Source organism: Camelina sativa, chromosome 12 (assembly GCF_000633955.1).
Source record: "Camelina sativa cultivar DH55 chromosome 12, Cs, whole genome shotgun sequence".
NCBI classification, from domain to species: domain Eukaryota; kingdom Viridiplantae; phylum Streptophyta; class Magnoliopsida; order Brassicales; family Brassicaceae; genus Camelina; species Camelina sativa.
Window position 1 is genome coordinate 10,832,045 of NC_025696.1, and position 17,837 is coordinate 10,849,881.

Genomic DNA, 17,837 nt, shown 5'->3' on the forward strand with positions numbered 1-17,837 from the left:
ATAATAATAATAATAATAATAATAATAATAATAATAATAATAATAATAATAATAATAATGTTTCCATTTTATTTGAACCTAATCAGTTGATTGATGTGGAGCTTGATTACAAGGGACAACTAATTTATTTATCCTTTGTTTATGGGGATCCGGTTCAAAAAAACCGTGATCTAGTTTAGGAGGGGTTAACACGAATTGGGGTAACCCGGGATTAACCTTGGTTTCTCATTGCTGATTTTAATGAATTGAAGAGGAACCACGAAAAGCGGGGTGGGCGGTTGCGTAATGTTTCGTCCTTCATCCCTTTTAATTCCATGATTCGCCATTGCAGTTTACTCAAATTTCCATCCCTTGGAGATAGTCTTTTTTGGCGCAGTTGGAGGGATAAGAAGCCGATACGATGTCGTCTGGATCAGGCTCTTGCCAAAAAGGCATGGCATGATCTGTTTCGGTAGTCTTTTACAGAATATTTGGAAATGGTTGCGTCTGACCACAAGCCAGTGTTAGCATGTCTAGAGGATAGGGTTCGTCGGTGTAGGAGTGGTTTCCGTTTCGATAGACATTGGCTAGATAAGGAAGGTCTCTTTGGGGTTATTGCTGAGGGTTGGGGCTCGACATCCGTTCCCTTGACGGGTAACCTTGTGGACAAGATCATTACTTGTCGGCATGCAATTTCTCACGGGAGAAAGGATCAAATGCCATATGGATGGGAATCTATTGAGGAGATAAAAACAAAATTGGCGGTAGCAGAGGCAGATGGTGCTAGTAATGTCGAGGAAATCGCTGCTCTGACTTGGCAATTAAGGGAAACATATTGGGATAATGAACTGTATTGGTTTCAGAAGATTCGTAGCCGGTGGATGCGGTATGGGGATCAGAATACCAGTTATTTTCATGCACAGACAAAGCAACGGCGGGTTAGGAACCGTATTGTTGGTCTTCATGATACAAATGGGGTTTACTACGGAGGAAACAGATATTCAAAATACAGCGGTCTCTTATTTTTAAGAATTATTTACTTCTTCGGACCCCTCTGATTTTGAGGAGGCACTTAGTGAGGTTCAACCGGTTATTACGGAGGAGAATTATAATCTCTGACTCAAATTACCTCTGAAAAAGAGACAAGGAGACTTTGTTTATGATGTACCCTGACAAGGTCCCGGGTTCAGACGCCATGACCGCTCTTTTTTTATTAAAAGGCGTGGGGTACCGTCAAAGCTGATTTGGTACTTTTGTTAATTCCTTTTTTCAGAATGGGTCTTCGATAAACGGTTGAATATGACAAATGTCTGTTTCATTCATAAGGTGGACAAACCAACTAGGATGACGGAGTTGCGTTCTATCAGTTTGTATAATGTAAGGTACAAGATTATTTCTAAGGTCTTGTGTCAACAGTTACACTCATTTTTGCCTTCACTCGTCTCATAACCGCAATCAGCTTTCGTCGAGGAGCGCTTAATTTCAGATAATATATTAATAGCACAGGAGATGTTTCACGGGCTTCGGACAAATCCTTCTTGCAAGGAGAAGTTTATGGCTATTAAGACGGATATGAGTAAAGCATATGATAGGGTGAAATGGTGTTTTATTGAAATTTTGTTGCGAAAACTTGGTTTTCTTTAATAGGTGGATCTCCTAGACTATGTGGTGTGTGACGTTGGTCCATTACAGAGTTTTGCTTAATGGCAAACCAAATGGTTCAATCATTCCTCACCGGGGGCTTCGGCAGGGCGGTCCTATGTCGCCATATCTTTTTATTCTTTGTACAGAGGTGCTTATTGCTAATCTTTGGAAGGTGGAACAGTCCAAACTTATTACGGGGATTAAGGTGCCGACTGCTTGTCAAGCGATTTCCATTTACTATTTGTTGATGATAGTCTTTTTTTCTGTCGTGCCACGAAGGAACAATGTGAGGTTGTCTTACGGATCCTAAAGCAGTATGAGCGAGTATCTGGTCAGCAAATAAAATTTCAAAAGTCTTCTATTTAATTTGGTAATACGGTTGATCCTGATTCGCGGGAGGCACTTAAAGGTGTATTGGGGATTATGAATTTTGGGTGGGATGAGTACTTACTTGGGTATCCCAGAGAGTCTTGGTGGGTCTAAAACGAAAGTCTTTACTGGCAAAACAACTATGCCGGTTGAAACGGTTCCACATTCACTTTTTGCTTGGGTCTTTAAAGATTGTTACTATACATATTGTGATCCTATGGATCCAATTAAATCGTACTCACCGTCTTATGGCTGGCAGAGTATGGTGTTTGTTTGCTCTCTGGTTAACGAAGGACTCATTAAACGGGTAGGATCTGGGAAATTCATTTCAGAATGTTCTGATCATTGGATTACTGCCCAATCCCCGAGACCAGCTGATGTGATCGTAGGACGGGAGCTCGGCAAGGACGACCAAGACACGCCGGACGCAACCGAGATGCCTGACCAAGATGCACCGAACGCGGCCAAGACGCCTACCTCGAACGCGGCCAAGGCACCAACGATCCTCCCAGGAGCCACGACTCGATCAAGGAGTTCGGCAAAGGCCGCCAAGCAACAGACCAACCTCTTTGTTCGATCATTCGTCCATCATCAATTAACCGATTAAGACTCCGAAGGCTTAGTTCGCTTGGTCTTCACTCTTACCCAAGAGTGAAGACAACAAAGTCACTTAAGCAAGGATTTCTACTCTTTTTCCTCACTCCGGGTTTTTCCCATTGGGTTTACCAGAGAAGGTTTTAACGAGGCATTGAGCTTGGTGCAAAACGTGTAAGGCCAAGTCGCTTCCCGCGTCAAGGCCAAAGGTGGTTATCTCTCTTCCCTCTTATCTTTTGGTTTAAATTGAACATTGGAATATTCCTTTTGGACCGTTGAGAGTGTTTTGTGGCTAAGCTTGTTAGTCAAAGGAGGCGACGTGTTCTCATTGCAAACAGAACACATCAAAGGACGATGTGCGGACCAAGATGAGTCCGCGTGTCCTTAAGCCCCTTCCTTAACCTAGCTATTTAAACACCTCTTAGCTCTTTGTTTCTCCTTAGACTTGAATGAAAATAAAACTTTTCTCAAAGAGAGATTCTTTGATCTTGTCTCACTCTTCTCTTTCTTCAATCCGAGATTGAGCATCGAGAAAACCCTAACAAGCTCCAAACCGGGTTCGACCTTGTTAGTGACCGTATCAAGAGGACAGCCAAACCTCTTGTGTCGTCAATCGATCTATCTCTTGTCCATCGTTCGCATCCTTTGTTCTCCATCGAAACATTTCCACATCGCTTCCATCTCCGCATCTTACCGTATCCTCCCTTAACCGTTTTCCGCATCCGTCCGTCCGTACCACATCCATTCAATCCAATAGAGGCTACACGACCGTATTCACAAACAGCTCGTTGGAATCTCGCCATTTTTCGTTTCTCTTGTTTGAATCCTCCCTAGATTCGAAACCTCAAAACTTTTCCGAGGAAAGTCTCTCGTGCCGAGCTCTGTCCTAAAACTTTTCCTCCGACCGATCCGCATCCGCGACCCTCGGTCACATCAGCTTGGTATCAGAGCTTCAAAAGCTCCTACGAGGTTGTGTTGTCTAGTATGCAACATCTTTAGGTTGTTTGTTAGTCTAGTATGCAACATCTTGTCTAGTTTGTTCCGTTTTACCATTTGGTTTAATTTGGTGCATGTTTGGTGTTGTTCATCGTTTGTCTAGGTTGTTAGCGACTTGTTTTGTTCATCCTGTTCATTGTTCTTACCTGTTTGCTTTTAGATCGATAAAGGTAGAGTTTTGTCCAGGATTCGTGTTTTTTTCTTTGGTCATAGAGCAATTTTTGTCTTTTAGCACTTTTGCTTTTGCTTTATGTTTTGATCATAGGTTTAATTTGTGTGAGTTGTGCTCAATCATTGGTGACGAAAAAAATCTATTAAGTGGTCCTATTGAGCGTCGGTTCTCACGCGTTTGTATTTTGCTTTTTGTCTTGCGAGGTTTAAATTTCAAACTCAACCGCGAGGCCTCGACACGTCACTGTTGACCAGACCGTACGATAGCCGACGAAGTACCACCAGCACCACCCGTGATAGCACTTGCGCAACCGTTTGCAAGTCAACGACTCCGAGGAGTCACTCATGGCTCAGTTCCTAGACGGGTTACAAGAACGCATTGCGCGTAAGGTCAAGCGCCAGCCCTATCAAACTTTTGAAGAGTTATTGCATCTCTCGGTGAAGATTGAGAACCAAATCAAGAAGAAGAGCGCCTCCGCGACTCGCACCCGAACTCAAGGAGCTTTGACTTGGTCTCCTAATGCGTCGCCTTCGAACCGTTTACCAGAGAAACCAAAGGCAACCAGTGCGGACTCAAGATTTAAACCAAGGGAGCCCGCCACCAATGAGCGCCAACATCCGCGACGCAACACCACCGACTTCCGGAGCCACGACATTGTCTGTTTCAAGTGTCAAGGGAGAGGACACTACGCTCGTGATTGCCCGAACGTCCGAACAATGATCCTTACCGAAGCCGGCGAGATTGAGTCCGACGATGAGGCCTCCGAGGATAACATTCGAGGAGTGGCTGAACTGGAAGAAGCTGTAGCTGAGCCTGAAGTCAGAGAGGTATTGATGATTCGCCGCATCGTGAATGCAAGCATAGCCGCCGACGACGCCAACCAACGCAACAACATCTTCCACACGAGATGCACTGTAAGTGGGAAGGTTTGTGGCTTGATTATAGACGGTTGATCTTGCACCAATGTTGCAAGTTCCAGTCTTGTCAAAAAACTATCTCTTGAGACCACAAACCACCCTCGTCCCTATCTTTTGAAATGGTTAAATGACAAGACTGTGATCCATGTCAAAGAACAGGTCATGGTCTCGTTTAGTGTCGGTCCGTATAAGGACCAAGTCCTATGCGATGTAGTGCCTATGCAAGCTAGCCACCTCTAATTGGGGCGACCATGGCAGTTTGATAAGCGCACCACACATTGCGACCACACGAACAAATACTACTTCGTTCATGACAACAAACATATTTGCTTGAAACCCTTGAGCCCAACGCAAGTACATGAAATGCAAAACAAGTTGTCTAAAGACTCGGACGATAAAAAGAACTTTTTAGTGCAATATGGTGATGTTAGGAAGTCCATTAGGGATTCTGGCCAAGTGTTACTAATGGTCTTTCGAGATTTATTGCTCACAGGTCTTGAAGGCTCGATAGACGCCTTACCGGAGCTGATACATGACGTCCTTAGGCTCTTCTCCGACGTGTTCCCTGATGAACTCCCTGAAGGACTACCTACGATCAGAGGCATTGAGCACCAGACTGATCTCGTTCCAGGCGCACAGCTACCGAACCGGCCAGCTTACCGAGTCAACCCCGAAGAGGCGAAGGAGCTTGAGCGACAAGTCAAGGAGTTAATGGCACAAGGATACGTTTGAGAGAACTTGAGTCCGTGCGCTGTTCCTGTTCTCCTAGTGCCGAAGAAGGACGGGTCGTGGCAAATGTGCGTCGACTGTAGGGCCGTCAACAACATCACCATTAAGTACCACCACCCCATCCCACGCCTCGACGATATGCTCGACGAAATAAGTGGCGCCAGCGTCTTCTTAAAGATCGACTTGAAGAGCGGCTACCACCAAGTTCATATGAAGGAGGGCGACGAATGGAAGACAGCCTTCAAAACGAAATAGGATTTGTACGAATGGTTGGTAAGGCCATTCGGTCTTTCTAACGCCCCTTCTACATTTATGTGTCTCATGAACCATGTTTTAAGATCATTTATTAATAAGTTCGTAGTAGTTTACTTTGATGATATACTTGTCTATAGTTCTAGCTTGTCTGATCATGTTCAACACTTAGAGTCAGTCTTGTTTACTCTCCATGAAGAGCAATTATACGCAAACTTGAAAAAGTGCGTTTTTGCTGCTGATGAATTGGTCTTCCTAGGATTTGTTGTGAGTTTGCAGGGCCTTAAAGTCGATGGAGAGAAGATTCGCGCAATAGAGGAGTGGCCTACGCCAAGAAGCATCACACAAGTCCGGTCGTTCCACGGCTTAGCGAGCTTCTACCAGAGATTCGTTAGAGATTTCAGTATGGTCGCCGCGCCTCTCACCGCTATTATCAAAAAGAACAGCGAGTTCCATTGGGGAGAAGAACAAGACCGAGCTTTCATTGAGCTCAAGAGGCGCCTCACGCAAGCCCCCTTGCTCACCTTGCCTGACTTCAACAAAACCTTCGAGGTCAAATGCGATGCTTTGGGAGTCGGGATCGGAGCCATTTTGACTCAAGGAGGCAAGCCCGTGGCATATTTCAGTTAGAAGCTTAGTGGTGCAGTGCTCAACTACCCGACCTATGACAAGGAGTTATATGTTCTCATTCGTGCAATGGAGGTCTGGCAACACTCCCTGCTGGCGAGAGAATTCGTGATTCACACCGATCACGAAACTTTGAAGCATCTACGCAGCCAAACTAATCTCAAGAGACATCATGCGAAGTGGTTGGAGTTCATAGAATCTTTCCCTTACATCATCAAGTACAAGAAGGGAAAGGAGAATGTAGTCACTGACGCCTTGTCAAGGAGACACGCACTGATCACTACTATGGACGCGCGAGTGTTGGGTTTTGAAAGCATCAAGGATGCTTATGCTGGAGACGCTGACTTTGGTGATTGTTTCCAGAACCATGGGAAGGGAATTTACACCGAATTCTATGTTCATGAGGGGTTCCTGTTCAGAGGACGACGGCTGTGCATACTAAATGGTTCTATCCAGGAGTTGCTTGTGCAAGAAGCCCACAGCGGAGGCTTATCAGGTCATTTTGGCATCACTAAGACATTGGCCGTGCTTCGAGAGCATTTCTACTGGCCAAAGATGCGCAGTATGGTGGAGAAGCATAGCGGTCGTTGCATCGTGTGTCGCACCTCCAAGTCGACAATGTACCCTCACGGCCTCTACATGCCTTTGTCGGTGTCCTCAGCACCCTCGATCGATTTGCCAATGGATTTCATCCTCAGCCTACCTCTTTTGGCGCATAAAGATAGCATTATGGTTGTTGTGGAGAGGTTCTCAAAGATGGCTCACTTCATCTCGTGCAACAAGAACAATGACGCCGTGCAACTGGCGAACTTGTTCTTTAGTCAAGTGATCAGGCTCCATGGCATCCCGCGCACTATCATATCCGACCAAGACCCGAAGTTCCTCGGTCACTTTTGGCGCACCATTTAGAGGTTGTCACCATTTAGAGCTCGAACAAAGCTCCTCTACTCCACCGCCGCTCACCCGCAGACCGACGGCCAAACGGAGGTTGTCAACCGTTCAATAGGCGCCCTGCTCAGAATGGCGATCGCAAGCAATAAGGGATCCTGTCTTGAATGCATTCCCATCATAGAGTTCGCGTATAACCAAGCGGTGCACTCGTCTACGAAGAAGTCACCCTTCAAACTCGCCTATGGGTTCAAGCCGCTTACACCATTGGATCTCCTTCCTATACCACCGGACAAGAACAAGAACCAAGACGGAGCCATAAGAGCAGAGCTGGTCAAGACATTGCACGAGGAGGTTCGAGCGAACATCGAGCGAAGGAACGAGCAGTATGCACACTTCCTCAACCACGGACGTAAACTGATGCTGTTCAAGCCCGGCGATTGGGTTTGGTTGCATTTGAGGCCAGAACGGTTCCAGCAGAGGCGCAAGGATAAGCTCAGCCCATGAGGAGACGGTCCTTTCCGAGTCATTGAGAAGATCAACGACAATGCCTACCGACTCGAGCTTCCAGGTGAGTATACCACATCAACTTCTTTCAAAGTCACTGACCTCGTTCCGTTTGATGTAAGTGACGATGGAGATGTTTTGGGGACAAAACCTTTTCAAGCGGGAGGAATGATGTGATCGTAGGACGGGAGCTCGGCCAAGACGACCAAGACACACCGGACGCAACCGAGACGCCTGGCCAAGACGCACCGGACGCGGCCAAGACGCCTACCTCGAACGCGGCCAAGGCACCAGCGATCCTCCCAAGAGCCACGACTCGATCAAGGAGTTCGGCAAAGGCGGCCAAGCAGCGGATCAACCTCTTCGTTCGACCATTCGTCCAGCATCAATCAACCGATGAAGACTCCGAAGGCTCAGTTCGCTTGGTCTTCACTCTTACCCAAGAGTGAAGACAACAAAGTCACTTAAGCAAGGATTTGTACTCTTTTTCCTCACTCCGGGTTTTTCCCATTAGGATTACCGGAGAAGGTTTTAACGAGGCATTGAGCTTGGTGCAAAACTTATAAGGCCAAGTCGCTTCCCGCGTCAAGGCCAAAGGCGGTTATCTCTCTTCCCTCTTATCTTTTGGTTTAAATTGAACACTGGAATATTCCTTTTGGACCGTTGAGAGTGTTTTGTGGCTAAGCTTGTTAGTCAAAGGAGGCAACGTGTTCTCATTGCAAACAGAACACGTCAAAGGACGATTTGCGGACCAAGATGAGTCTGCGTGTCCTTAAGCTCCTTCCTTAACCTTGCTATTTAAACTCCTCTTAGCACTTTGTTTCTCCTTAGACTTGTATGATAATAAAACTTTTCTCAAAGAGAGATTCTTTGATCTTGTCTCACTCTTCTCTTTCTTCAATCCGGGATTGAGCATCGAGAAAACCCTAACAAGCTCCAAACGGGGTTCGACCTTGTTAGTGACCATATAAAAAGGAGAGCCAAACCTCTTGTGTCGTCAATCGATCCATCTCTTATGCATCGTTCGCATCCTTTGTTCTCCATCGAAACGTTTCCACATCGCTTCCATCTCCGCATCTTACCGTTCTCCATCGAAAAGATGGTGTTTTTGCCCTCCGAGTAGCCAGCTTTCAAGGCGTACTTAGAAGAGATTGAAGTTGACAAAGAGGAGTTTAGTTCTTTTCTCATTGCTTTAGTCCCATGCTCTCAGAATGGTAAAGCAGAAAACCTGGTACGACGTGTTCGTTCAGCTTCACATCAAATTAACTTTGTAAACAATGTTCCTTGTCATTGGCTCGTTTGAGCTAATCTTTTTCTATTGTTGTTGAAAAAATAATAATAATAACTCTACTGTAATGTGGTATATTACAGAAATTATCACTGTAATTTTATACAAAAAAATACTTACAGAATCTAAAGATTGTGTAGTTGTAACAAAATAAAATTAACCTACTTAAATAGCATTTAATCTGTAATAACACTTAAATACAGTAATAAATATTTTTGGTTAAAAAGCTTGTTTCAGTAATCATCTCCATAAAAAAGGCCAACACCGTAAAAATCCCAATAACACAACATGTCCAATGGTTAACACAAATTTTGAAATGATTTTGCGTTTATCATCAAAAAAATTTAAACATATCTTCAAAAATGTACTAACTTCCTTAAAAAAGTAACTAACCTTGATTTTAGCAAATTTAATATACATCATTTACTTTATTCATTTTTTCCATGATACTATATATATCATCTTTTGTTGGTATTTATTTGGAATTTATGTGGATGATATGCAGGTGTGAAAATGCATATAGGCCTAGAGCTGCTTCAAAGGAGTGTGATATGGACATAGCCTATGTCACATAGGGCGTGACTTACTAACCAGGTCAAATTTTTACCAAATTTGAACAACTATAGAATCCAATTCTTCAATCTCATTCACTGAAATTTATGGTATACTGATGTGATTTGCTAAACTGTTGCAGTCCGAAAGATGACCTTAAGTTAACTATTGTATCAAAAAATTATGAGAAAAGTTAAACGTAAGTGCAATGATTTTTCTTACAAAAAAAGAAATGTATAAGTCTAGAAATCTCTCTTGGATATATTATTCTTATTATCTCTTTTATACCTTGCAGGGTTTATATGACATAGGTCGTAGTTAAGCCCCAAAAACTGTGAGGAGGCTTGCAAGAGTGCAAGACCTACAATTTCAATTTGCAGGAAACTTAGGAGGGAGGATACCTTGAGATAATAGTATGTGACATAATGTTATATCTCACATTGTTCTTTTCTTCGAATTAAGTTTAAACCTTTGCTTATCTAACATAGTATCAATTTGACATTTTGGATGCTCTGCATCCAACTCCAACACCACAAATGATCTCATTCTTTGCTATTTTAGTGGTCAATACGGATTTTAGTGGGTTTTTGTTTTGAATTTTATTGAACTTATAATCAAGAGATTATAATATTCGATCCAAAACTGATTAGTGTCGAACGTTGAGTTTATTTAACCGAGTATGAGTCTAGATCAAAGTATGACACATACATAAAGTAAATTAAATCAAATACTACAAACATTTTCTTATTCAAACTAGCGAATCAAAATATATGTAAATCTTTTTCCGCGATAGACAACACAAGTTACTATCTAGTATCTAGTATCTTTTTACTAAGTTTTTTTCTTTAACAAGACTCATTTTTTGTGTGATACGGAACCCTCACATGAGCTCGTAGACACATATGTTTGATCAAGTACTATACTTCTTCGTCATACCAACAAAAACTACTATACTTCTTCGTACCACCGTAGAAATTAAATTATATATCATTCTTACATCTATTTTAATAAAATATATATATATATATATATATATATATATATTCTATCAACCCAGGATCAATACTGGATTTTATAACCAAATGTTAACTTGGGTAATCTTTGCTTGAGTAAACTAAGAACATGCATTTTTTAAATTCTTAGCTTTAGTTGTTATCTTATAATAACATATCATTTAAAATCACAAGATTACCTAGAAGAACATGAAATATTGTTCTCCAAATTAAATTATTTACAATTGTAATATACATGTATATACAAATGTATCCATCCTTACCCACTTAGGATCTCATTCATTATTTTTAACAACTATTATTTCATGTCTTTTAGCAACAAATCTAGTATTTGATTGATTTAAAAGATCTTAATATGTATTTTCTGAATATTATCTAGTGGAAGTAAATAGGAAACACCATATGAGGATTAACCAAACAACATAGATATTTATTAAACAAATTACATAGATTTATGAAGAAATGGTGATAAATAAAGGAAAAGGATACAAGATTATTATGAGATATGGAGTTCAAAGAAAGAAAAAAACATTAAAAGACATTTGACTGAAAATATTGTTGGTTTTGGTTTTTAGGTGACAGAAATATCTGTTGAGTATTATTACTCATGATTCTTAGGTAAAGTTGCAGATGGTCCCGCAGATGGTCCCGCAGATGTTGATGCATCATCAACAGTAGTAAGAAAACCATCTGGAATTGGAACAGGAACAAATTTTGGCACTTGATCAGGTCCCATATTGGTTTTAAGCTCATTCTCTGCAAATTTGATATCTTGTTCAACATCATTGAGAATACTCTCATGGTGTTGTACCATCCCAGCAATTCCAGATTTGGGATCACGTCTACGAGCCTCAGCCGCATAGCACAAAGAGTTGGCAGCAATCTTACGTTGTTCTTCAGTTTCAAGACTGTTGAGTTTATTTGCAACGTTTGCGGCTCCAAATATTTGTTGAACATCTTCAAATCTTGTATCGTTCGATGGAAAATGTGCTTTGTATTTGCAATTTGGGTCACAAATTTGTTTTAAGGCCCTACAGATAGCACAACGGTTGGAATTCATTTCTTTTTGTTTAGTTTCCTCCCTTATACCCTAAATAAGAAAATTAAATGAAAAAAATCATCAATACTATATATATGTACATTTGATATATATTAAAAATGATGAAAAAAAGATTTTGGTTCTTGAAATATTTATACAAATGAAAATCTGATCTCCCATATTAAAACTACAAAAATATTTAAATATCACTTGTTAGTTGTAATGAGCAAATATCTACATAAAAATTCTATATAAGATCTACCTAACTTGAGAGATCAAAAGTTTTCCAAAAATTCATATAAACATAATAGTATCACGTGAATTTTATAACAAATTAATAGATAAATCGGGATCACGTAATACCTCGATTGAAAATGTTAAAGATCTTATATCACTAAGAACTGAAAGTACTGAAAATTTGAAGGATGCCTATAATGATAAATTAGTCATAGTTTTATAGCCTTAAAACTTGACTGGTTAAATCACTAATTTAGTAAGATAGTAATATCCAATAAATATCATAAGTTTGACTTATTTATATTTGTTTGGCAGTTACTATCTACCATTATTGTTATATTTGACTGCATACTTCTATTTTTGGCAAGATTATATCATATTTTCCATGCATTATAATTGTTGGTCAAATTTTCATGCATTAGTTATATTTATTTCTATCCCCTAAAAATGTATTATAGATTTTTTTTTTTGTATGTAGTATCAACATAAGATGTTATATTATTAGTTTGTCTTTCGCACACAAATTTGACCATTTATCCTTTTCAGTCAAATTCTAAAAACAATAAAAATGAACACAATTTTAGTTTATCAATCGATCGATAAATATTTTTTATAATAGGATTTGCGTCTACACACAGATTAGTTTTGTAATAGATAGTATTGAAATAATAAATATTTATATTTTGTTGATTTATCTATTACTCAAAAGTAAAATTACAAATATGAATATATTGTTTTTAGCAATTATACTAACATTTAAAGAAACAAATTTATCCAAAATTATTCGGAAAAAATACAAGTTACATTAATGTAAGTTTTAACATTGAACAAAACTTTATCATATGCCTAATTTACTCTAAATGGTAATATTAAAAAAACGCTGATAAAGAATTAACTATTTTTTTTATACTCACTTCGTTTTTTAGTTATCGTTTTAGAGTTAAACTTTTGCTTTATTTTATTTGTCGTTTTGTGTTTACAATACAACTTTGTAGAATGACAAGTAATATAAAACAGAGGAAGTATATTATAATGAGTAATGAGTAATTGTCTCAATTTCATAAAGTTATATCGACAAAATAAAGGAACTTAACGATTTAATAGAGTTACATTCTTTGAGTACAAGCTCGTGTAAAAAATATTTTATAATATAGGTGACTTTATCATATATTAATATATATACTGTAAATTTTGTTTTATTTTAGGAGAAACTTTAAAATGAAAGGTTTAGATTACTTGAATCACACAAAAAAAAATATCTATAATCTTTTTATCTTCAAGTATAACTGATTTATATCTATCATTGGTCAAGTTGGATAACTCTAAAACGCTATTATTTGATAAACAATTTAGAGTTACGTTCTATGCCGTCATAGATTAACTAAAAATTTAGATTTACATATTGAATATTTAATTCAAAAATGATTTGTGAAAAAAATTATAAAAGCAATTAGCAATTTCTAAGATGCTAATTTGTTATTGTCTTCTTTTTTGAACATCGTTAGTTTGTTTTAATCGTCTGAATAATTCAAGAAACCAGAGGTAGAAAAACAGAGGGAAAAACAAGAAACAATAGAGACAAAACGACCTTCTAACAAATTTAGTACCGTAGCAGGATCATCATTGGGTTTGAAAGAAAAAAATTATAAATTTGCATTTTGTGTTACTTTTTTTTTATATAATGATCATGGGATTATATCTGGATGTTAGATCTTATGATCATATAATGTCAACTCAACCTTTGTTTAACTCAAGTCATGAAGAGGTATAGTCCCCTCCATCTTTTTTCGAACGACAAAATTTATACTTCCGTTACATATTAAAAATTTAAAATAAAAGTTCGAGAGATCATAAACATTCATGTTAGTCAAAATGACAAAATGTATGGAAGTGGATACAATATATTTGATCATAAATATTCATCGCTTATTGGAATTGATATTAACTTGTGTCACTTCAAAAAGCTAAAGTTAAATTTTGTATCAATTAATATAACTGATATAAATATTTGCACCCAATGATTTTTAAGTGAAGCCTCTTCTTTTAATTTCTTTAATTAAAAATGAGTGCTAATTATTTCTCATATAATCTTTTGATGTAATTTAACGCTATTTGCTACGTTTACTATTGGTTGCCTCAAGAATTTGAAACTACCAAAATGTAATTATATACCATTCTATAGCATATGGTATCAACTATTTAATTTGGATACAAAACAAAACATTGTTGTAGTAAGCACACTTTCTTACATTTATATATGATCACATAAGTGACTTAACACTTTACCTTTTCACGAAACATGAAAACTCCAACCAAAAAGACAAGAAAACATGACTCAACATTGAACTTCCCCAAACCACAAACTTCCCATCTTACTACTTAAGCGGTGTAGAGTTTCGGATCAGACAACCTTGGAACAGGAATAGCCACAAGTGGAGACTTCAACTTAAGAACAAGCCCAAACTTCTCTTCAACCTCAAACTTCTGTCCTTTAGGAGCTTTCCAATCAAAAGAGTGAAGAAGTGACGCAATATTGAATAGAACAAGTCTCTCGGCCATGTTAACCGCCACGCAACTCCTCCTCCCAGATCCAAAAGGAAAGTACTTGAAATCACCCCCGTTGAAATCAAGTGAGCTATCCAAAAACCTCTCCGGTTTAAACTCGTTTGGTTCATCCCAATGCTTAGGATCTCTTTGAATCGCCCAAACGTTGACGAATATCTTAGAGTCTCTAGGCACTGTGTATCCCGCAACCACCGCGGTTTCGCTGTTTCTGTGAGGAACAAGAAAAGGAAGCGTAGGGTGAAGCCTAAGAGTCTCTTTCATAACTGCTTGTAGATAAGGAAACTTAGGTAAATGTGATTCTTCAACGATGTTGTCCCTGCCAACAACTTGATCCAGTTCTTGTCTGATCTTGTTTAAAACTTCTGGTCTTCTTACAACCTCTGCCATGGCGAATTCTGATGCGTTAACCGATGTGTCCACTCCACCAAGAACCATATCCATGAGGAGAGACTTGACATGAGTCATGGAGAGAGGAGCTTTCTTATCATCGTCTTTAACTCTAAGCAAGTATTGTAAGAAATCTTCTTCTTCTTCGCTCATCTTCCCCACCATCTTGACATGACTCTCCATAACTCGTTCGAAAAAGAGATCGAGCTTCTTCACATGGACTTTCATCTGCTTAACCAATCCCTGGAAATCGAATCTTGATAACAAAGGGAATAAATCAGAATAGTTTTGAATCCCTTCGATGTCGGAGATATCAGAGATTAGGGCTTTGAGCTCGTTTCCTAAGCTTGTTCTCTCGTCTCCTTCAATAGTAGCTCCCCACATCATTCGTGTCACGACGTTAAAGATGGAAAGAAAGATTTGCTCCCCGAGGTTGACCGGAGATCCGTTGCATGCCATTTCCGACATGTAAACGACGGTCTGTCTGGTTTCTTCTCGCCGAATGGAGTACGAAGCTTCCATTGTCGGCGTAGTGAACAACTTCATGGCGCAGAGCTTACGGAGTCTCCTCCAATGGGTGCCGTAAGGAGACCGGAGGATGTCTTCTCCACCGTAAGTGTTGATCTTTCCAACTTCGGGGAGATCGTGGTTGGCAAAAGTGATGTCGTGGGTTTTGAGAACCTCGCGAGCCATATCCGGGGAAGATACGACGATTGCGAGTTTGGATCCGAGGTGGAGTTTCATGAGAGGGCCGTGTTTTAGGGTTAGGGCTTGGAATTGCGTGTGGAGGACGTCAGAATTTATGAATGGGAGGTTTCCAACGATTGGAAGTGGCCAAGGTCCTGGAGGAAGCGGTGGTACGTTCTTAGATTTGGACTTCCCCTTATTCCAGAAGTAGCAAACAACGGCCAAGAGAGCAGCAACAGCGAGCAGCACGTGGCTATACGAATCCTTTGTGTTGAGGATCTGCAAGAGAGTGATGTTAGACTTAGATGACGTCGTTCCCATTTTTTTCTTCTGAGAAAGATACTCACTGTGGTTTAATTGTTTATTGGTTTTGTGTTGTTTTTGGTGAACACGGGAATGTGGACATTTATGTAGGCTCGGAGATAATGATTGCATTGTTGTTTATTTATTTTTGTTAGAGATTTATAACTACAAGGATTGCAGAGGTTGAAGCCACTTTTACTTAAAAGGGGTAAGCTAATTAAATATTAAATGACCCCATCTTGTTTGTTGTTTTGTACCCGTTTCATTTTCTTATTCGTTTCTTCTCAAATAAAAGAAAGTTTGTTTCATTTGTATTCTTTGACAATAGTTTGAAAAACATTCATTTAAGACTTCTAATATCCATTTTCATTAGTATAATATATTAGTAATGTAAATTTGTCTTAAATAATTAGATCCAAGATCTAAGATATTGACCCCTCCAATTGAGAACTTAATTTGCGACATGCATATGTCATAATTATCTATACACAAATCTTACATAGAAAAGAAAAACCACTACCAACCGAACGTAGAAGAGCCAAACCTATCATTTGGTTGGAACATCCTTTTGCCCTAACATTTTATTGTTGTTTTATTGGCTCGTTCGTCGTGTCCTTATTGTGCCTCGTCACTGTTCCATTCCATCCTTCAACTACGCATTGTCTTCAGTTTTTCATGCATGCTAGTTAGTAATTCTTAACTATTTAGTTTCTGATTTATGGTGAATTAAGTTAGTTTATCACATTCTATAATTTATGAATCGACTAATTGGATATTTAGATAAGATATCCATATTAATATTATTATATATTTTTAGAGATCGAATTTATGTATTTAACAGACAAAGTTCATTCACTAATCCCTAAGATCCATATGGAGTTGTTGAAGTAATAAATAATCTCTTTTCATCTGAACTAAATTTATTACTAATACAACTCTATCATAAATCTGTGATAAGTGATAACGTTATTAATCAGACAAAAAAAAATATGATAAGTTAGATAGAAATACAACGCCAACATTGAATAAGTCGCCCCCAGTGTTGAAATCTCATTCAACTATTCAAAGAGATAAAATGAGACAAAACACAGAAGCAAGTGATGGAATGAATCCAAACGCAGCCGCGAAAGAAGTGTACTCTAACACTGTAAACAGAACACTACACTTGTCAATAGTATTGTCTGTTCACTGATTAAACAATAGTAGTAATCATAGGTTGAATTTGACTGCTTTTGTTGTCTGTGCGCTGAATTTATGTTTACTTTTAGATATTCTTTTAAGTTACATCAAGAAAAAACAACAAAACTTTTCAATATTTTGGAACTCCTTTGTCCAGGTGTTTTATTGTTGTTTTATGTTCTTGCCTCGATTGTTGATACTTGTGAAGACGGAAGACCGGCGGCTAGCTCGTCCACCGGATCTAGCTCAATTTCATCCCAACACAAATACTATTTTAAATTACAACTGTATTAAGCAACTGATCGAATTTTCTAATACATGACGTGATCAAAAACAACACAAGCACACTACAATGTACCATGCAATCAACTTTGTAGTATATGTTGTGGTATGAATTAAAAGTCGGCGCTTCATTTCATTTTCTAGTATGGTTCGCATTTGGTTTGGTACCATTTGAGTTTTCGTAATTAATATTCCCTGTTTATTAAGATTTGATTCGATTTTGTTAGCGGACTGCTTAATTTTGTCTTTACTTAAAATAGTATGGTCAGGTAGATGAATGTTTAAGATTAAATGCATAAGAGTTAATTAAACACTAGTGCTGAAAAGGTTATAAACGTTATTTACGAACGCTGATCAGACTAGGATATTTTGGTCAATCGAAGCCACTTTGTGGAATCTACATATATACGAAATTCCTAGTCTAATATTTCCTTAAATGCGTTGCAAAGTAATGTACAGTAAAACCTCTATAAATTAATAAAGTAGGGACCATGAAATTTTATTAATTTATAGAGGTTTTAATTTATCGATAAATTAATAATTATTAATTTATAGAGAGATTTTTTTAATTTGATAAAAAATATTAAAAATAAGATTTAATCTTATAACTAATATTTTTATAAAATCAATT

The 17,837-nt window shown here is 38.7% G+C and overlaps 2 protein-coding genes across 2 annotated transcripts; both read right to left on the bottom strand.

The window, feature by feature from the left end:
* On the bottom strand, nt 10,983–11,600 carry LOC104731237 (LOB domain-containing protein 32-like). Its single transcript, XM_019233947.1, has one exon. The coding sequence runs from the start codon at nt 11,585–11,587 to the stop codon at nt 11,129–11,131; it is 459 nt and encodes a 152-aa protein (XP_019089492.1). The 5' UTR covers nt 11,588–11,600; the 3' UTR covers nt 10,983–11,128.
* Nucleotides 13,945–15,832, bottom strand: LOC104731238 (geraniol 8-hydroxylase-like). The gene has a single exon (XM_010450558.2). It carries the CDS (start codon nt 15,761–15,763, stop codon nt 14,183–14,185), a length of 1,581 nt encoding a protein of 526 aa, XP_010448860.1. The 5' UTR covers nt 15,764–15,832; the 3' UTR covers nt 13,945–14,182.

Bases quoted from the DNA above. Each gene is read 5' to 3' on its own strand.
- LOC104731237 (XM_019233947.1), bottom strand. From the start codon at position 11,587: ATGAATTCCAACCGTTGTGCTATCTGTAGGGCCTTAAAACAAATTTGT.
- LOC104731238 (XM_010450558.2), bottom strand. From the start codon at position 15,763: ATGGGAACGACGTCATCTAAGTCTAACATCACTCTCTTGCAGATCCTC.